This window comes from Eublepharis macularius, chromosome 7 (assembly GCF_028583425.1).
Source record: "Eublepharis macularius isolate TG4126 chromosome 7, MPM_Emac_v1.0, whole genome shotgun sequence".
Classification (NCBI taxonomy): Eukaryota; Metazoa; Chordata; class Lepidosauria; order Squamata; family Eublepharidae; genus Eublepharis; species Eublepharis macularius.
This window is the reverse complement of record NC_072796.1, coordinates 107,125,191-107,147,041: the sequence shown is the minus strand read 5'-3', so window position 1 is coordinate 107,147,041 and position 21,851 is coordinate 107,125,191. Positions and strand designations below refer to the sequence as shown.

General features: G+C 41.4%; 1 protein-coding gene across 1 annotated transcript in view; it reads right to left on the bottom strand.

The window, feature by feature from the left end:
- Positions 1 to 21,075, bottom strand: part of LRRC69 (leucine rich repeat containing 69) — a 40,014-nt gene extending 18,939 nt beyond the window's left edge. Inside the window, exons 1-5 of the mRNA XM_054985330.1 lie at positions 20,879 to 21,075; positions 16,422 to 16,548; positions 15,314 to 15,386; positions 11,355 to 11,550; positions 8,971 to 9,042 (exon numbers count right to left, since the gene is read on the bottom strand). Coding sequence (XP_054841305.1) covers positions 8,971 to 9,042; positions 11,355 to 11,550; positions 15,314 to 15,386; positions 16,422 to 16,548; positions 20,879 to 21,061 — 651 coding nt within the window. The 5' untranslated portion in view covers positions 21,062 to 21,075. The remainder of the gene's footprint in view (positions 1 to 8,970; positions 9,043 to 11,354; positions 11,551 to 15,313; positions 15,387 to 16,421; positions 16,549 to 20,878) is intronic.
- Between the last annotated feature and the right edge of the window lie 776 nt (positions 21,076 to 21,851).

The following is a 21,851-nucleotide window of genomic DNA, read 5'->3' as shown; positions in this document are numbered from 1 at the left end:
AACCTAGTCCAACACTCTGACTACACACACACACACTTTTTCTAACCTGAAATGCCCCCAAGGAGCTACTAGTTGTTCCATTGGGGAAACTAATGTTTGATGACAGGTTATGAATACATCTTCCCCCAACAGTGCAAACTGTGGCTTCTTGAAACTATTTCAGGTAGGGAAAACTGAACCAAGCAGGCCTTATGCCACCTCTCCCACAAGTCAGCAAAATTTGAGTCCAATGGCACCATAAAGACCAACAAGATTTTCTAGGTAAGAAGCTTTTGAAAGTTGAAAGCTTCTACCCAGAAAATCTTGTTGACCTTTAAGGTGCCACTAGACTCAAATTTTGCTGTTCTACTGCAGACCAATACAACTACTCACATGAAATTATCTCCCGTCAGTTACGGTCCTGATCTGAAACAGGCTTCATGCACCTGAGAATCTATGCTTCAGTCTAGGACTCCCAAATAGGGTTCCCAGGTGCCCGCCAGTGGTGGGCAAACTCCCAGGGATTTGCCTCATTTGCCGATTGCCCAGCAATCGGCAGGAGGGGACAAGCTTCTTGAGGTTGCCCAGCAGGCATCTCAGGAGCATGCACCCCTCACGCACTCCCAACCGGCACGTCACTTCCAGAAGTGATGTCGTTGTGCAGCCCACGAGAGCGTTCCTGCGCTTTGTTTGGGGCTGAAGCGGGAGAGCTTGTGTGGCTGGCATGGTGACATCACTTCCAGAAGAGGACCTCATGCTGTACACAAGGTAAGTGCCAGGGACTCCACCCTCCCGACGGGAGGTGAGGGGTACCTGGCAACCCTACTCCCAGAGCAGACTGCTTCACAGAACCTAGGGATGGGCCCAGGAACAGTATATCGTGCCATTATTAAGGAAGGGCAGAAGACAGACCACATTTTCTACCTGAAAAACCCTGACAGGATCATGGCAGATTTCCTAAAGTTCCCTACTTGAAATATACAAGAAGACCCCATTGCTCAGTAAACCCTAAGTTAAATACACAACTTTCTTCTCCCTATCTTGTTTTCCAAGACATTCCTCTTCAAATATGCAATGTTTGGTGTACAAAGGAGAGAAGAAGCTCCTGCAGGGGGCAACATATGCAAAGCTAGTCTACCTTCTTCCTCAGTTAAGTTGCTCTGGATGACTAGCCAGGTCTAATGCAGGTACAGGTATATCTGACCTAGCCCTAGGCATCTTGTTAGCTGTCCTATATAAGATCACTAATCTCCTGGCAAAAGGTACACCTCAGCAACATTTCTGGATCATTTGGGGTACAGTATACAAGTAAAACAATTACTAGACAATCTTGCCTCCATGTGGTCTTGTTATTAAAATATGATTACTTACACTTTTTACATTGACAAAAGAATATACTACCATCCATTGATTTTACACATATAATTAAAGGAAAGTGATGACTTGAGCCTATTAATTATTTCTTACCAAAAGTAAGCAGGTTACAGTCAAGGAGTACCTTCAAAGAAGATGCTCCAGATCTGTTTAGTTTTCCAGATTTATGGGTTTTCAAAATATTCCAATAGTAGCTAGGTGAACTACATGGTAAGGGCTCATATTTTTGGCTGACTAATTATCCTATAACTTCAAATACTATACCAAGTTATCTATACCTGAGTATCTTCTTAAAATATATAAAAACTATGTTAGTTCATTCTTGCTACTTTTTATAATAAATTATATTTAACAATAAAAAGTACAAGTTTCTTATAATATGACTAGCTTGACACCCGTGCTTTGCAACTACTTTAAATCCACTTATGGGTCTGTAACATATTTTGGTTTGTATTTTTTTTAAGTTGGTTTTGTAGTATAATAGCATAGTACCCAAGCTTCACAAAGGTGTTTGAATAAAGCTAAGTGTGTTATCCCTATTCAGAAGTCTTGTACTGTCTTTCTTCAACTGTCTGCAGTTTCCTTAACCTGATTTTTATCTCAGAACACAGAGTTCCACAGCTAACCAATCAGAGAGAGGGGGGTGCAAGCAGGCAGGAGCCTGCCAGCCTCACAGGAAAGCCAGGCCCCACAGAGAGATTGGCTATCCTAGTGAACTTTGAGGGGAAGACTGGGAGGTGCATTTTACCTCAGGACACGTTCAATGACTCCCAATAGCAACTGCATACTGTTTAGAATATGGGGTGGGGGGGTTGGACCAATTAGGCCACATACGCAAATGACCTCTGTGGTCCAACTGTCTCGGGGGGGGGGGGTTGAGGTTTGGAATGTTGTGAGCCCCAACCAGCCCACATATGCAAATGACCTTGAAAGACTGGCCCAATCAGGGAAGAGTGGCCAAGCTGGCAGTGGGTGGGGCACAAGCAGGCAACAGCCTGCCAGCCACACAGGGATGCCGTCTCTCTCTGGGAAAACACATTGTACCCCTTTTGACCCCCTTAGGGGGTGAATTTCTTCAAATCCCTTCTTAGTGGGTGTTTACGTCATGAAAGGAATGTTCTCCGCAAATGTCTGGGGTCCAGGGGTTTGAGCTGGGCGTTGATGAGTCAGTCAGGAGGACAGTTGTCTTTATATATATATAGATTATCTATTGGCCTTCAACCAACATTCCACCTCTGAACAACTAGCATCACTTCTATATTTATTTGGATAGTCTTGCCATTATCAAACACTTTTTGCACCTGGACCAACACACATTGAATCTACTAATATTAATTATGCTATTCCAAATTTTTAACTAGGATTGCCAGGTGTCTGGTTTTCACCCAGACATTCTGGTATTTTCTTGCACTGTCTGGGGCAAATGGAATGAAAATACCGGAGATGTTCAGCCTCTCTGCCTCCTCTCCCTTGTGCTTCTAGCAGTCAGACTCTGCAGCTGAGCTGCTGCTGGAGAAAGCGAGGCCCTCTAGGAGAGTAGGGGTTCACACTCTGCCTCCCTGCCTCCTCTCTCCTCTCCCCTGTGCAAAGCACGGGAGCACTTCCACAGGTAGTGCAATGACATCACTCCCGGAAGTAAGGTCGTCGTGTTGGGGCCAGGAGTTTGCATGCATGAACATCTTTCCCCAGGTGAGATGGGAGGGGGAAATGCATTCTGTATTTTTGCTGGAACCACCTGACAACCCTACTTTTAACAGCCATATTACTCCTTTGTTCTTTTTTCTATTCTTCTATTCTTTGGGCTCTCTGTTTGGCGTGGTAACTGAAAAATCTGGTCAATCTTGTTTCTGGTCTCCAGAAGCATCTGAAGTGTTGGGCTTAAACTTAGCATCTGCCATGGTCTTTCTAGTCAAGACCAGTAACTTTACCCAATATTTCTGGATATATCTGTGAGGGTAATTTCCTCTGGTGTCCTCAGAATGCTATTCTCAGGCTGTTTTCCACCTTATTCTTGGAACTCTGCCCCCTCCCTCTCCAGTGTTAGTTCCTAAGATGTTCTGATGCTTAATGGATTTGTGGGACTGACGCTATGTACTCAACTCTTTCAAGATCTCAACTCTGCAAGGGTGCCCCCCCCACTCCTACAGCAACTAGTCCAGCTGGCCACATTGCAGCCATTCCTCCCTTGTAAAGTCATAAGAATGTGACTTGAATAGCTGTTTAAACAAGAACGGACAGTCACTCATCCCTCAGATTCAGTATTCTTCACATGTATAATGGTAGTATTAATTGGCTACTTTGAGCAGGTTTTTGTATAGCATTTTTAGGGCTTGATTTGGAATCACGGATGTGTAGGAATTCTGATGTAAATCTGTATTTGCACAGGCAGTTACCCCAGTGTATGACACATAAATGGCTGAGTTCAACTCTAAAGTGTCTCACTTTAACCCACTCTGAGCCCGTTTGGGGACAGCAGGCTATAAATCAAATAAATAATAATAATAATAATAATAATAAAATATGGTGCAATAGGTAGCAGCAACTTTGCAATTGGCTCCAACTGGAAGATCCTGCTGTAGCTCTCCCAAGCCTAAAGTTAGCTCATCCTGAGCTAAAATATTCTGCCCTTTTGTCATGCATACTGCAGGGATGACCTTAGTCTAAGAGTCTCTCTACACAAAATATCTTTCACAAGAACGCTCAAGTGTAGGAAGACGCAAAGCTAGCCAGGAAGCATACTTTAATTTCACAGCTCTACAGAGTCTGCAAAGATACTTCCTCAGAGGGTTTGTTAATTTCCTCTTTGCCTCCAGGGAGGGGAGGTGAAATTGACAGAGCCTTCCTGAGGAGAAGAAATTAACAACCCTCTAAGGAGCAATCTTTGCCTGCTCTATAGAGAGATGAAATTGACAGAGCCTTTGGCTAACATTGCATCTCTCTACACTTAAGCGTTCTCATGTAAGATGTCTCGTGTAGAGAGACTCTAAGACCATCCCTGAAGTCAGCTGGAGAGTTGTAAATAGAATTGTTGACAAGGCTAGTACTATTCTATTCCTAGCATGAGTATTATTAGTATGTACATTTCAGTGTGCTATGAAGATCACACTATTTTACATAACAAAGTACAATTTTTTTGCATTAGCAAACAGGGCCACAGCAAAACATCTTGTTACATAAGCTGGAAAACTCAAAACTGCCCTCCTTTCTTCCAATTACCATGGAACACCATCTGCTAGGAAGTTCTCTTGCACAAACCTCCTTGAAACGCACAAATACTGCACAAAAGCAGTGTTCCAGCACACTTCCCTTAATTTGAACAGAGCTTACTCAAAACTTTCCAGTCAGATTTGTTTGTATCCCACTCTGTTCAAAATCTTCTGCTAAGATAGCTGCCTCACCTAACCTTGTGGTTGGAACATCTGTCAGCAATGCTTGAGCCATTCGTGCCTGAAGGCAGGTACATAGATTATTCAGCAAACACATATACACTCATGTAAATCCAGTTTTTCTTACAGCAATACAGCTAACATATGCATATACATTTAGGTATTTTGTCCATGCTGCTATTGGAAACATCAGTATTAACACTAATGTACTGCATAGCAATCATGTTTGCTTTGTAACACATACATTTGCCCAAAGTAGACAATTATTTTGTGCTCACATATTACACTCAAATTTCAATATTTGTTGTACCAGACTCAAAGGCTTTAAATGAATAATCTTGACAATTGTTGATCCTTAAGATGATTTTTTTTCTTCTTAGTGTTTTTTGTACTATGCTAGAAAAAACATGAAGATTGGAACTTGTAACGTAATTCAGTACTGCCCTCAGGTGATTGTTGATATTATTGCAACAACACATAGAAACACCAATCGATATATATCTAATTCTCAGTGTGGCTTCAATTGGGGATACTTAAGTCTGGAGACTGAGGCCATGAACAGACACACAGATTTGTCTATAAACCTGCGAAAAGCCCCAGGATTGCAGAAAATCTGAAATATCTTTTTTTAAAAAATGGGGATTGACCCTCCCCGAAATAATAGCAGAAGCTCTTATAGCTTTAAGAAATGAGTGCCCTCAGTTGCTGTTGCTAGGCAACCATAAAAGTATTGTTAGCCTTCAAGCCTTCATTTCTGTCAGTAAAAGGCAGGGGGGCAGGGCCCTTTCCAAGGTGGTTTTGGCCTTTGAGGGAGGACTCATTGGGGCCAGGCGCAGCAGCAACCATCAGACAATTTGTTACCACCTGACTTGCATGACTTCCTAAGACCAGCTTCTTGCTACTGTTCAAAAGTAGCCACCCAAAGAAATCCAGTGTTGTATAGTGGCTAGAGTTTCAGACTAGGAATCTGGAGACTCAACTTTAAATCCCCATTCTGCAGTGTGAGCTTCCTAGATGACCTTGGGCCAGTCACACATTCTCAGCCTGATCTACTTTAAAGGGTTGTTATGAGGAAAAGAGAACAATGTTAAGCTGCTTTGGGTCCAACTGTGGAGAATGGTGGAGTATACTTGAAGTAAATAAATACAGCTGAAGATGGGGGCAGATAAAAGTTGGTTGCTTGGTGGGTGGAAAGGAGAAAAGGAAGCAGGGAAAGGGCTGCCAGGAGGAGGAAAAGAGGAAATAGTGTGGGTAAGGGAATACAAGGGAAAGTGAGGAGGCCTCTGCAAGGCCTTACAGGTTCCCCACCACAGAACTGGACACAGCCCAGTGGCCAGAAACACACAAAGTTTTCCCAAGTGGAGAGGAGGGGAAAGTGGAGATGGAGGCAGATAAAGGTAGGCTGGAAAGAAGGAGAGAATCGTAGAATAGAATAGAATCGTAGTCTAGTCTAGTTCAACCCCCTGCCCATGCAGGAACAGCCTAAAGCATGCCCGATAAGCATTCATCCAACAGCTACTTGAAGACTGCCAGTGAGGGAGAACCCACCACATCCCTAGGCAGCTGATTCCACTGCTGGATTACTCTTAATGTTAAGAAGTTTTTTCTAATGTCCAGCTGGTACCTTCCCTCCTGTAGTTTAAACCCACTGTCAGGTCTGTTGCCCACAGTCCTTCCATATTGCTTTCATGCTGTATTTTTCCAGTAATGCTTCTGTGTGTGTATTAGCAGGAGCAGCTTGGTTCCCGAGACAGCCTTATCTGAGATGGCTCACCACAATGGCCTTGGGACAGCTCCTTCCTTTCACTTTCCCACCTTCTGTACTAGCTGGGTAGACACCGAGGGTGGGGGATGGTTTAGAGGGTTTGATATACTGTAGCAAGCCCTTAACACGTCATTCTCAACAAGAGATCTATGGCCTTTGGATAACCTATGGACACTTGTACTTTCTGGATATATAATCTTTCAATAAAGAACCTTTGACTCAAGAGTCCTTGGATTTCTTGCTGCAAGGGGTGGGAGGCTAAATCAGAGTATCCTGCTTTCCACAGACTGACACCCACTGTTTCAAATCCTATCCTCAGTTGCCAACAGGACAGGTTCCTTCCCTCCGTTAAATGACCACCTTCTAAATACTTAAAGAGAGCAATCCTGTCTTCCCTCAACCTCCTCTTCTCCAAAATGAACATTCCCCTCAGTCTTTCCTCATAGGACTTGGTCTCCAGGCCCCTGATCATCCTGGTTGCTCTCCTCTGCACCCATTCCAATTTGTCCACATCCTTTTTGAAACGAAGCCTCCAGAACTAAACACAATACTCCAGGTGGGGCCTGACCAATGCAACATATAGTGGGATAATGACATGCTGTGATTTATTATGCCTTTATTGATACATCCCAAGACTGCATTAGCCATTTTTGCTTCTGCATCACACTGACTGCTTATATTTAGCTTGGCATCCACCCGTATCCCAAGATTCTGTTCACACATACTGCTACCCAGAAATGTATCCCTCATCCAATATGCATGCTTTACATTTTTGTTACCCAGGTGGAGAACCTGACACTTACCCATGTTAAGTCTGCAAGCTCTTTTGAAAGTCCCTTAAGCACTCTTGGGTGCATCCCATCTGGCCCAGGGGATTTGTACATATTGAGTGCAGCAAGCTGCTTCTTCACAACTTCTCTGTCCATGTCAACCAGCCACCCCAAAGCCATGTCTTGCCTACTACTGTCTCTAGATGGGCATGTTCTCTCCTTCAGGAAGAAAACAGAGGCAAAATAGGCATTGAGCCTTTCTGCCTTCTCTCAGTCCTCTGTCAGAGTTTTTCCATTTTCACTCAGCAATGCAGTATTTGCCCCCTTTACCTTCCATTTGCTCCTCATGTATCTGAAGAATGTCTTTTTGTTGTGGTGAGCCCCACTGGCCAGTCTCAGCTCATTCTGAGCTTCAGCCTCTCCAATGGCTGCCCTACAGTGTCTAGCTACCCCTAGATACTCTTCTTTAGATGCATTTCCTTCCCTTCATTTCTAGAATATCTCCTTTTTCTTCCTTATTTCATCACAGAACTTTTATTCATCCACAGTGGCTTCTTAGATCCTTGACCATGTTTCCATCTTCAAGGAATGGTGTCCGCTTGAGCTTGCAAGAGTTCTTCTTTTAGGACAGCCCACCTTTCACTTGCTCCTTTTCCTTCCAGCATTCTTGATCATGGAATAACTCTCGTCATATCTCTACGTTTATTAAAGTTTGCCCTACTAAAATTTAACCTGCACATTTGGCTTCAAACTCCCTTGGTACCCCACAGCAAAAGGAATTCTGGGAGGACATGATCACTTCTCCCTTCGGTTCCCAATACCTTTACTCCATCAACCAACTCTTTCTTGTCCAGTGTGGACAAGCCCCTCCTCGCTTCCTCCACCATTTGAGAAAGGAAGTTGTGAGCCAGGCAGTGCCTTTCTTCCACAATGGTAACATGGCAATCTCCCATCCAGAGACTGATCACTTCCAGACTTCTCAGGTTCTGCATCATGTGCCTACAGAACATACCCTGCTGGGACTAGCTGTACTGTTCCCCACCTACACAATCTGAAACATGTTTAGATTAAAGTGAGAGTTATGAATGAGTGCATGTTTTTCAATGATTGGTAAGGGTTTTGTTCCTTTAGTAAGTTCTTGAGATACCTAGTGAATTTATCCCTATAATACTTTTTACAGTAGTTTTTCTTTGTATGATATGCATTGCAGTTTACAGCATTTTAATCATGCACACAGTACTGGCCCTGACTTGGATAGCCCAGGCAAGCCTGATCTTGTCAGAAGCTTAAGCAGGGTCAGCCTTGGTTAGTAATTGGACGGGAGACCTCCAAAGAAGACCAGGGTCACCATATAGAGACAGGCAATGGCAAACCACCTCTTGCCTTGAAAACCCCAGCAGGGGACGCTATAAGTTGGCTATGACTTGACAACACTTTCCACATAACTCCACACCACACTGCTCGTCAGCTATCTTGAGCTTCTTGTTTTTTTTAAAGGAAGACTAGCTGTAAATTTCAAAAACTAACAAAAAAATAAACCACATGTAAATCAATTCAAATAAAGCAAATGTCAATAATGAATACCAGCATATTCCTATGTATACACCTTAGATGCAACGTTTCTGAAACTCACTCTAATGATTTCCACAATATACAGATTATTCATTTTAAAGTATTTATTCATTTTCATACTTACTCCTGCTGGGAAAATCTGAATGTTGTTTCCTGCTAGATCTAAAACTCGAAGGCCCACCATTTTGCAAAGTCCCTAGTTAAAGATGATACAGAAAATAAACATAATACGGAAAAGATGATAAAGAAAATACAATAATGCCAAAGCACAATAACATTAACATTAAACAAAAACAATTTAAATGGTTATATGTAGGAAGGAAAGCTATCTCAAACATAAAAATGATTAGAGAGAAGAAAAGTTTCCAGTAGAAGAAAAATAACAATATTAAAAGGACACTGGAAAAGAGTTATAAAGGAGGTCTTTGACAAATTTTCTTTGGATCTAGATTAAAAATCCTAGACTCTTCCATACCAAATACAACTTTTTCCTGTCATGTTAAGCAAGTTTAATGTTGTCTCTAAGTTATAAATGGGGTTGTCAACTGGCCTGCAGAAAAATATCCTCTCTCTTCAACAGAAGATTAATAGACTTTATTTATCAGGTGATGTTATTTATCTCCATGCTTCAACACTTCATTTCCACACATTAAGCTTCTATTAAAGGAACAGGACCTTTTTCTCCATACCAGTTAGCAACCCTAAATTCAGCAAGTCAGGCCATTCTCTAAAAGTAAGAACATCAGAAAAATACTCAAGAATTATTTTCTTTTCAGCTCAAGCATGGAATCCCTTGAGGTGGGCAAATATATTTCAAACAGGAGCCTCTACTACAGTGACTCAGTAAATCTGGATCATACTCCTGTGTATATAATTAGTATACCAAGTCTCAGTATAAAACTATTCACAATCTGCTCTATTATTTGTACTCTGAATGATTCCAAACCACTGAAAGGTGGTTCGAAAAAACTGTTGCTTCCTCTTCAGGCCAGGTTTCTCTACCCCCTTCCCATCCTTGGGGGAAAGTTTCTTACCTTTGCTCACTCCACTAAGCACAGCCACCTGTCTGCCATCAGCTTTCCCCTGACTGGGCCAGGAGAGGGCAGAAGTTCCTAATACAGGCAAAGGCCAGCCAGCAGCCATTGAGCTCTGTTGGCAGCAGAGCTTATATCCTGGCAAAGAATTAGCTCTGCGCTACAAATTTTGCAGGGCTTTCCCCTTAAGGGCTGACTCCCCTTTATCTCCTTCTCCTCCTTTTAAACTCAGTATCAGGTTTACAGGTAAAGGGACACAGGATTTTTAGGCACCATGAAAAAAATGTCAGGTTGCAATGGTGACCTGGGTCTGGAACAGCTGAGGCTTGTTATAAGGAGCAGCCAAATTTTAACGTCATTGTATAGTAATATAGTAACCAAAAGACTAGAGTAAATTTACCTATCTTTTTTCTGGTACAGTTTCCATTCTTCAATTCTAAATACAGAATACTATTTTTAAAACGACATGGGTCCTGTGCTGGCTTGAATACACTGAATCATTTTCATGGGTAGAAGGATCTCCTCCCATGGATGGTAACTTTCCCAAGAATATCATGGGGGGCAGACTGGACTGCACTGGGAGTTGGGAAATTCGCGTTCCACAGCAGAAATCATTCAATCTATGAAAAAGCTCCAGTGGATCCAAGCCTATACTCCTAAGTCTAGGCAGACAGTGGAGCTACAAAGCTTCAATTTTGATCTACCTATATTCCAGCCAAAGAACAGCCTCCAATAAAAAGTTACACTGAGTTGGAGGATGGCTTCAAACCTGAACCTAACAGAAAGGTGGAGTATTAATATTTTAATTAATAAATACATAAATAAATTTTGCTCAGTGAAGTGGTAGAATAGGGATAGGATCCCCTCATAGCCATAGGAAAATAACAATATCCAACTTGTTAGATGTTACATGTATCCATTCTATTTAGTTTGGTATGACTTTACCTGAAATTATGCAGAATAAAACAATGAAATAAAAATTAAGGTTTTTTAAAGGTCAAAGATCTCCCAGTTCAGCTTTAAATATAACAATGATATACATTACATAGTTAAACAGCCCCTTTTTCAGGACTATGCAGTCTAATTTCAATGTCCAAAATGCTGACACACCAAATAGAAATGAAAACGACGGACAGAAAAGTCCAGTGTTGACAGTCTGTTCCACCACTATGTCAAAGATCCTATTTCCAAGGCAGGAAAAAACCTTGCATGAATTCACTGCTCCCACACTTTCCAGCTCACTCAAGGTGGCCATTCCTATGAACAGCGCTTGTGTATCAGCCCCAATAGATTGTAACAAGAGATGCACTTTTATGTACCATATCTATTCCATGAAAAAAAAATCAAAGCATGTTGGCAGCAGCCCAGGCAAAACCGAGATGACCAAACCACTTAAATTATTCCTCTGGAGTCAAAGAAAGATTTCTGAATGGTGTCAAGAGGAGGCTGTTTCCCGAGGCATGGAGCCACTCACTTCAGGGAGCTCTTCTATTTGATTTCTTGACAAGCTCAAGATCTTGAGTTTTGTCAGGTGTCCAATCTCTTCAGGAAGTGCCATGAGAGAATTGTGGGACAAATGGAGCTCACGCAGCTTTTGGAGACAGCACAACTCTCTGGGGATACGCTGCAGTTGGTTATTGTTTAAACTCAAACATTCAAGGTTTTCGAGCCTATAAAAGAACAAAGTGGTATAATAACCTCCAAATCTATATTGCTTTGGTATGTTGTGCATTGCTTGATTACAGATAGTAATTATACAATTGTATAATTACACAAATGCACTGTTGGAAGTTGTTAATTAGTCTGGAAACACCATTGTCAATTTGCTTAACAGTCTATATTTATATTCCACTTTTCTACCTAACTGGGACCCAAAGCAGCTGATTGCATCATGCTCCCATCCTCCAATTTACCCTAACAACAACCCTGTGAAGTAGGTTAAGCTGAGAGAGTGTGATGGGCTCAAGGTCACTTGGCAAGCTTCAATAAATAAATAAATAAATAAATAGATAAATAAATAGTAGACCAGGGATTCAAACCTGGTTGTCCCGACTCCTAGTCCGACACTCTAACCACTCTACAACACTGGCTCCTAAAGGCTTAGAAGATGTGGGATTCATTCAGTCGTTTTAATCTCAGCTTACTTGTGGCAGGGCAGAGCTACCCTGTAACTTATTATGGAGTAAAAGCCATTGAATAGCTAGCAAAAGATTGCATCACTGTGTATACAGTGTAAGAAGAATATGAGGCTCCCTGTCAAGCAATGGCAGCTGAGATGGATTAGCAGAAACCCTACAATAAAACATACAATATTGAAGAATGCTGCTGCCAGATAACAGATTTCTTGCATATTTATGAGATGCACAGAGCTCTGTATGGAACTGTATGTACTTTCAAACACAAATATGAGAGGATTTAGGACACTCCTTAAAGTCCTTCCCCCTTCTCTTGAGACGGGGCTTCTTAGCTATTGCTTTACAAGGCTCCAGGGTGAACCCCCTATCTCTGCTTGAGGACCAGGTTTGTTGGGGACTATGTGGCCAAGCAGTACAGTCTGTTCTCCCTCTCTACATTCTTTTATCTTCTCCAGATCTAGCCATATTACATTACACAGAGGACTATTCTTCAGCCTGCTAGCTGCTTGTCGCCTGCCCTTCCTCACCACTACTCATTTGGGCTGTTTCCACATGGATATTTTGTACCACCTTGACTTCTTTACAGCAGTGCAATTTTGGGGAACAACCAAAAAAGTCTCTTGTAGAGTTCTTTGCAGAGTTCTAAGGCAAAATATGTGGCAGGCACATTTCCCCTTCAGAACAAAAGGGACTCGAGATACACTTTTTAAAATGAAAGTTGGGAACTAGTACATTGTTGTGATAGATCATTACAAATTTGTTATGCTATAGCAATCTGTCAATTATCTTTTTTTTTAAAGCCAGAAAAGGCCCTCTGGTGGCAAAAGAGGGAATGAGCAAGGAAAGTGCTAGGAAAAAACGGCAGCTGTGAATGCCTCTGTGGACATACACAGAGAATGATCTCCATGTGGAAGCAACCTTGGTTTAGTCAATTTATTCTCCCTCTTGTAAAACAAGCATCTCTTGTTACACACAAAGTATTTAACACATACACTGGATGAAGGAACCTGTCATGTGAACTTGCTACTGCACTTTATCAGCAGCCGCACCAGCAACAGGGAAACCACGCAATCCCATCCCTGTGTGGAATCCACCCTCACTCCAAGCTGATAATCTGGTGGCTGTTATAAATACAAGGCAGACAGCCAGAAATAGCAAGAGGTAAAATAAAGGGAACAAAAAGAAGCTATCCTCCAGATTTTCAATTCAGACAAGGATTTTCTGCAGTCAGGCAACAGTGCAGTAACTGGGGAAGCAGATGAACAAAATGAAGATTTAAAATGATCTCAATATAGAGACCAGGTCTGTGGCACTAGCAACTGATGACAAAGAAAAGCTGCCAGAATGTGCATCATGCAATTCCAATGTAATGAGTGAAGATAGTCAGGTAGCATCACCGCTCTATTCAGAAGGTTTACAAAAAGTGGGAGAGGGTATGCCTGTGTTACCTAATTCTTTTATTTTCAAAGACCCAGGCTTCTAGCCCCAAAGCACTGGAGATTCTGTCTGTCAAAAAAAATTGTTCTAACTGATGTCCTGACTTTTAAAGAACTGTGGAAACGTTTCTTAAATTTCTTCTCAACTGTAAGACTTTCAATAAGACAGAAAAGATACCAAGAGATAGACTTGTTTAGAGTCCTACCAACTAAGCACTGTATTGTTTTCCATGTCAGCTGTTTCCTGAAGGAGGCATAAACAATGCAATATGCTGGCAAAAAAGAAGGGTATCTGCCAGTTGTGAAAAAATGGTATAAGCTATATACTAAACCTCCTGAAGAGTACAGTAAAGAGTATAGAACATAAGACTAGCTATTGCCAGTGGAAGCAGTTATGGTAGTCACTGTCAGCTAGACATGAAGAAGACAGTGAGATTCAAAAACAAATATTAACAGAAGCTACAAGATGGAAAGATGGATGGATACTACTTTATTCAAAGAGATAATCTGACATGTGACCCATATAATGGTGTAACTTTTTTGGAACTCCTGAGATTATAGCTTGTTATAACAGCATCACTCATGACCATTTGGCTAAGTCAAACAGAAGCAAAGGGAGGGCAGAACAATTAAAAGGCAGGCTCATTATCACTCATGGGAGTCGAAATGAATTTATTGGATTATGTGGTAAAAGTGTGGAGAAGGCTATACTTGCAGAGAAAAAAAGGCCATTTATTATTCTATCATAGGTGATGCTATTCGCAATGCCTCTAAGCATGAATATTTGTTAATAATCCAATTTGTCATTCACAATAATGACTGTGATATATATAACATTAAAGAAAGAGTTCTTGAGTTTATCAACTTTGAACTTTAAAAAGGAGAACAAATAGCTGAAATGCTAATGGGCAGCTTGAAGCATTATAATTTTCCTATAAATGACTGTTGAGGTCAAGGATTTGATAATGGCTCTAATGTGCCACAGGGGGGGAAAAGGTGTTCAAGCCTGCATTACATCCCAAAATAAACTTGCTGTGTATTCTCCTTGTGGTTCCCATTCATTCAGTCTGTAGGGGTTAATGCTCCTGCAGCCTGTACTGAAACATTTTTTTTGTTGCGTTCAGAAAATTCTTGCATTTTTCAGAGCTTATTTGTAAGTACATATACTCAATGGTTTCAGAGTATTTCAAAAGCCTAACGGTTTCAAGACAGATGCAAATCTTCAAATATTTCTAAATAGACTCAGTCAAAAAGACCATTTCCCCCCAGTTCCCCAGGCTAACAATATCCATAGAGAAAAGAACACAGAGACTTTCCTCAAATTACAGCACTTTCACTCCTCTCTTTTCTTCCAGAACAGCTCTTTACAATATTTGAACAACGCACTGAACTGTTTCTCTCAGAATGACTAAACTACAGTTTCCTCCATCCCTTATGGTACAGCTACCATCCAATCATAACACATTTCACTCACCCATCCAGCCAACCTCTTTCCTCCTTAGAGGTCTGCATTTTAAACTACATTCAAGACCCCACGTTAATTAGATGAAATAAGACACACACAAAACTTTACATGGTAAAACATGACATGGTGAATCCCACACCAATACATACTGGTGGTTAAGAAAATATGCTCAGTATATAGTACAGTTGCCAACAACATGAAGAAAAAAATGTCTCACCTCTAACAGAGGTATATCAGGATGTTATTTACTTCTGAGCCATGAAAAGCTTTAACTGTCCATTTCCACACACTAAGCCTCTATTAAAGAGCCAAGACTTTTTTCCCCCTCCAGATTGTTGGCAACCCTAGTATATAGCCAATTAAGGTGAAGCTTCGACCATATAGAAATTTAAGTTACCTGTGTATCTCTGGAGGAAGACAGCAAAGTTTGTTGTTGTTCAGATTGAGAAGTACCAAATTCTGCAGCCCACCTTTAAAGAAACAGAATCTTAAGTGTTTATTCTTCAAAGATTGTTATTTTCACAGCTTGTAACAATGATTTCAGAGAAAAGATTATATTTTGAAACTTTGAACCCTAACTTTTATTTGTATGTTATAGTTAATCAATGTTTGTGTGTATGGTAAATTTTAACAAAGGTGTTCAGTAAGAGACACACTGCACTGTTAACAAAATAATTCTGTACATTTTGAGTAATTACTGCCATACGTATGATGTATCTAATATTTAGTGCTACAATGCTTAGCTGATTAATCAACAAAATTTCAAAACTGCCTTTGACTGTTCGAGCAGAAGTTTGTTTGTTTGCTTTAATTACTGTAAATGTAAGATTGGGGTCAAGTAGCACCTTAAAGACCAACAAGATTTCCAGGGTATGAGCTTTCTAGAGTCAAAGCTCCCTTCATCAGATATGAGGGCTGGAAAAAGAAAGGAGTCTTTATAATCCACGCAAAGGGTGGGAGGATTATAAAGACTCCTTCCTTTTCCCACTCATCGTAGCAAGAGCTTTTCTTTTAAAAGCTCATTCCTCGGAAATGTAGTCGGTCTTAAAGGTGCTACTGGACCTGGATCTTGCTCTTTGACTGCAGACCAACACAGCTACCACATAAACAATTTTCATATAAATGTAAATATCACAAATACCATAGACAGCAGACACTGTCTCAGGACAGACTCCCCCCTTCTGTTTCAAAGCAGGAAATGCTTCTTCTAAGATGGCCCCTGCTGCACCACTGTTAATTAATTCATTAAATATGCATATATTTGAAGGACAGTGAAATCAGTTGTTTAAAAGAAGACAGCTCACTTTGTTTTTGATACAACCCTATGCACCCATACCTGAAAGAAACCACACTCAACACAATGAGGTTTCTTATGAATAAACAAGCATAAACTCAGGCTGTACATTCACACAATTGATCAACTTTCTTAAACTTGGAATGTACTCTATACTCTGCTATATATTCTGCAAAATAGTTGATTTGTGCAGGATTTGTTATCATCTTACCAAATATTGAGGGTGATATTCTGGTAATCTTATTTCCAAACAAATGAAGCTTCTGTAGGGATCTGAGACATATCAGCTGCTCAGGAACTTCTTCAAAAATATTGTTTCCCAAATTTAGTATCTTCAACTATAATCAGATATTCAATTAAATGGTTTCATTTAGTACAATGATAGTGCTACCTGCATTTATTGCTATTTTAAACTGATCTTATACCCAATGATTCAGGAATGCAACAAAGTTTTATTTTGAAAACAAAAGGCTTGACTGTACTTGCACATCACCACAATAATAAGCTTGATTTCTGAGTACAAAATACAAAAGCAGCACACTAGGGTCAACAAAAGACAAGACAAGGGTTTCACCATATCCAGACAGCTCAGGGGTGCTTGTAAATTAATAAAAAGAAAAAGCCCCTCCAAGACAGTCTCCAGAAAGCATAGACATTGATGAACAGCTAAACATCGGTTGGGCAGTGGGGAGAGAATTGGCCTGTTCAAGCCCCTGTGAGTAGAGAATCCTAGAAGGGAAAATTTGAGTGGGGAAGGATTTCCAAAAATTCCCTTCATAAACCCTTACAGATCTCCAACTTGTATTATATTATTACTAATGTCATCCACTTTTCAGTCTAAGAAATGGGCTATAACAGACAGATTACATTATACTCTCAGGCATTCAAAAAGAATCCCAAGACAACAAACACAACTGTTTTTTAGGACTTGTTTCAGGTGAGTAGCCATGTTGGTCTGTAGTAGATGATTTGGGTCCAGTAGCTCCTTAAAGACCAACTAGATTTCCAGGGTATGAATTTTTGAGAGTCACACTTTTGAAAATGCATGCCCTGGAAATCTAGCTGGTCTTTAAGGTGCTACAGGTCCTGAAACTTTCTCTTAGGACTTGTTATATATGGAAAATTCAGAAGTATCACAGCTAAAAGAATGTCAAAGTCGCATAAAAATTTCCTCCAGGAAGGTTTTGTTCCTCAACAGGCAGTCTCCTAATTAGTTGGGGGAAATTAGCTTAAAGAAGACAGGTCGAGAGGGAGGAACTGGGATTCTCCACCCATGTTTACGGGGATTTTTCCTTTAAGAGAACTCTCAACATAAACTAGCCAGATGTTCAACTGGAAAGTTTTTAATTAAAAGAGAAATGAAAGAGCAAACATACAATCACACACACAGAGCACATTCGAGGCTAACTTTGAGGAATCAGGGAGGAAAGGAGGATAGAGCAATTTCAGAGAAGGCTCTAGTTACCAGTCTTGAGGATAGAGGTCCATGGAGGCAGTAGCAAAATGACCAGTGTTTCACAGACAAGAAGAGGACCAAATGGATTGGGGGTTTATGTATGGATCCAAACACACACACACTGCTGGTTAGGTACTCCAAATATAGGGCAAAATGCTCATTGGGGAGAGCTGATGTAATCACCCCCAAAACAGTAATTTGATGGGTTTCCGGAGGTGGATAATGAGGTGGGAGAGGCTTGATAGTTTCACCAGAAGTGGACTATAAGTGTAAATGGTGCTTGATGAGTCTGTGAGTAGTGGATGGGAAAAGCTACCATGTTTGGTGAACAGCATTAGGTGGTGTTTGGTAAGGGTAAATGGGTGAGGAGAAGTGAGGCCGGGAGTGGATGAGATTAGTCAGGAGTTTCTTGGGAGGCCTCACTGTCCTAAATTATGCATCTCTATGCAGGGCACGGAGAGGGCCATTAGTCAGTCAACCACTCTGACTCCCTTCTAAAATATTATGCCAGCCTCTTACCTGGTTGCAATAATTTTTTCTCATTTTATGCCAGGCAATGCCTTGTACTTATAATATTTGAGGGTGTTTATGATTTTATATCTATAAACTGCCCCTCAGCGGGAAGAAGGGTCTAATTGCTAACAGTTTATGGTTCTGCACAGGATATGGCAGAACATTGTATTTGGTCAAGAGGCAATTTTCCACCAGGGCACAATGGGTAGTGTGATTCTTGGAAGTTTGCCTTTTGTTGCAGAATGTGGTTTGGTTTATTTGCTTGAGAAATCTGCAACTACTTTAATTGCAGACATGTTTCGGTAATATACCTGCTTATTACTCATAGCGTGCTATAGTTTTAGCATCACAGATATTACTGTGATGAGCTGAGCTGGTTGGACTGGTTAATTTTTTGGCCCTGTCAGTGCTGTAGCTGGCATCCAAAGAGTTATAAGTGTATCCAAGTGTTACACATATTTAACAAGATTTTCTTTTTACTTTTTAAAACTTTTTTCTTTGAACTAGTAGGCCACCAAATTCTGTCAGAAACAGTTCTTCAAATGCTCTGCGTGTCGGAATGGCCAGGAAAGTTTCTATTTCCCACGCACAATATGAGTTAGGATTGGAAGGAAAAAACCACAGGAACCAGATGCAGCTGCACCTGAATCCATTATACTACGAAAGAGAAATCATCGTCCTGCACACATTCCGAGAAAGGAAGCTGGCAGAGCGCTTCTGAAAATAATTATGCATTGTGGTATAGCCAGCACTTTCAGCAATGCTGCTTTCTGCATAAAACATAAATATTTTACAATTGTGGAAAAATACACACTTTCTTGCCACAGTCACAGGGCAGTGTGAAAGAATTCTGAAGTAATTTGAGTGTTACCAGAACATTTTTTTAAGCTTGGTTTTCAAAAAGTGTGTGTTAGTCCCAGGATGAATTACAATGCTGCCAAGGTTCAGTATGTCATTAAAAAAAAATCCATAACCGCTTTTATGACCCTTTAAACAAATAAAGGCTTAGACTGAAAGATGCAGACTCTCCCCATCCAGCTGTTCACAGTCAGTGCCTTCTACATGATTCAATATACAGCTGTAGATTATCCTGATCTAAGCCTCAGAAACTAATGGGCACATTCCCACTAAAGTCAGATACCCCAGAAGGTCATGAGTCCAATAGGAAAGTTCAACACATGCGGAAATCTCTCCCACTGAAATCAACCTCTCTTTAAAGTGCTTCTCATTGTTTGGGTTCTGCTCTATATTTACAGCCGTTAAGAACGTAACATCTTTATCATGTAATCAATTACAGTCTTGAATTTTATGTTGAAATAAAACTATATGACAAAGAAAAATGGTCAAGCTGAACTGTGGCTCCCGAGTCTTTTAAGATTTTTTCTCAGAAGACAATAAGCCCCAGGTTATTTAGAGAATATGCAAGCGTCCCTTATTTTAAGAACCTCCTTAATTCCAGATCACAGCATGATGATAGAGCTGTTATAATACTGCAAGAAGGGTGGATAAATGCGTAACTAACTACAAATGCTACTGTTTAATTCGCTTCTCAATGAAGGGTTTAGGGCATCTTTTATCATCACTGAGCAGTGCTACTTTCAGAATTACAGAATGTACAGACCTCAAACCATTTACCAGAAGTTAGCCGCCAGACAGAGCACAACCACTCTTTTGTTATGAGTGTGGACAGGTCAGTCAGTGCCTGCTTGAGGCAGCGCAATAGCAAGCACCACAGAGACCTGACTCACCCTCCTTGTCCAGCAGGAGGCAATGGGCATCACCTTCTGGATCCTGACCACTGCTGGCTAAGTTCAAGACAAGCCTCAGGGGGCTTGGCTCAGACCTGGCCAGTGACAGGAGACAATTACTGGGGTGACAAAATATACTGAACCTTTGCTTATCCCAAAGTGCTTACAGGCTTCCTCCATTTTTCCACTACGCCATGGAGTATAGATTCCAGTTCCAGATAGAGGGGGAAAGCAGTGATTGGTCCAGATTCTCAATTCCAAGCATCCACATTTAGCAGGTTATTATGCTGCCGTAGACCTATAAAGCAAGATTCTGATCCAATAACACCTTAAAGACCAACTACATTTCCAGGGTACGAGCTTTCAACCCAAAGTTTACTGAACCCAAATCTTGCTCTTCTACTATAGACCAACATGGCTACCCACCTGAAACTGTTGAGCTATAATATTCGGTTTGCTGCTAGATTTCCTTTGGCCAAGCCAACCCAGGCCATTTCCACACACGTTGAATAATGCACTTTCAAGGCACTTTCGCAATCCTTTTGAAGTGGATTTTTTGTTCCACACATGGAAAATCAGTTTCAAATGTTCACTAAAGAGTATTGAAAGTGGATTATCCAATGTGTGTGGAAGCAGCCCCAGTTGCCAATTAGTGATGCAGCGGAGCAATAGCGCTTTACCTTATGGTGTGTGGATGCAGCTGTCTCCTCCCCTCCCGTTTTAACAGCAGCCGACAGGGCAACATGTGGGCGCCGTTTTTTCCATGGCTATCTGAAAAAGCTGCAGCTGCCTAACCATGTTTTGCGTGAAGCCGCTGTCTTAAAAGGCAGCGAAGCAGGGCAAGAAAGAAAAAGGCAAACTAGTCCTGACCGCAGGCAACCAAGGTGGCGGGGGCGGGTTAAATCAAAGTAAGCAAAGAGGCTGCCTAACACAACGAGGGCTCTTCCTCACCCGACTCAGTGCCTCCATAGCCGGGGGCAGCCGACACAACCTGTTGTCCCTCAAGTTCAGGCCTTCCAGCGATTTCATTTTGGCTAAGCCCCAGGGCAGGTAGTGTAGCCGACGCGCGGTGAGCGAAAACGAGCGAGTCCCACGACCGCCTCGCAGCGCTCGGAGCAGTGGCCACTCCGGCATGATGCCTTCCTCGCCTGCCGGGACGGCGTCATAGAAACTGTACAAGTAAACAAGGCCGCCTTCCCCGTCACCATGGCAACTCCAAAGGCGTCTCCGTGCTGAAGGTGGGAGAGCGCTCGCGGCCATAGCAACAGAGGTACGCTACGGGGGCCGAGAGGCTGGAGAAAGGCGAAGGAACGGGGCTTGGTTGGTTGGTCCGAAGGTGGGAAAAACAAGTCGGAGGTGAAGAAACCGAAAAGCCACGCTTCAAAAAAAAAACAAAAACCCACCACTGCTAAGGTTAGAGCTTGGCTGCTACTGCGTGACAGTTACCATTGGCCACAAATAATTTATTCGCAGCACTCCAAGGCCCCTGCTTAAAAGCATATTGAGGAAACGTTTCTTTTTAAAAATGTATTACTTTTCAGCTATAAAAGCTCTCATCTCATTTCAGATAACTGCATCAATGTTTGTATTACCCTGAGTTAGTGCAGTGCAAGCATCCAGTTATTATCCTTCCATTTTCTCCAAGAAGCATAAGGTACCACACACAACAGTTTCTCCTTCCTCTTTTTGTCTTCACAAAAAGCCTGTAGAGCAGTTACTCCCAAACTTTTATAAGTAGGACCTCCTTCTAAACATACTCTTGCTTTTGGGACCTAATGCAATATTTAGTGTACTCTTCAGGCCCACTTGCAAAGTATGTCCACACCCCTTTGCACATAGCATCACACAAGAATCTCACATTCAACACTAAAGGTTTTTTTTCATTTTTAGCATTTTTACATATATCACACATTAGTGAGCAACA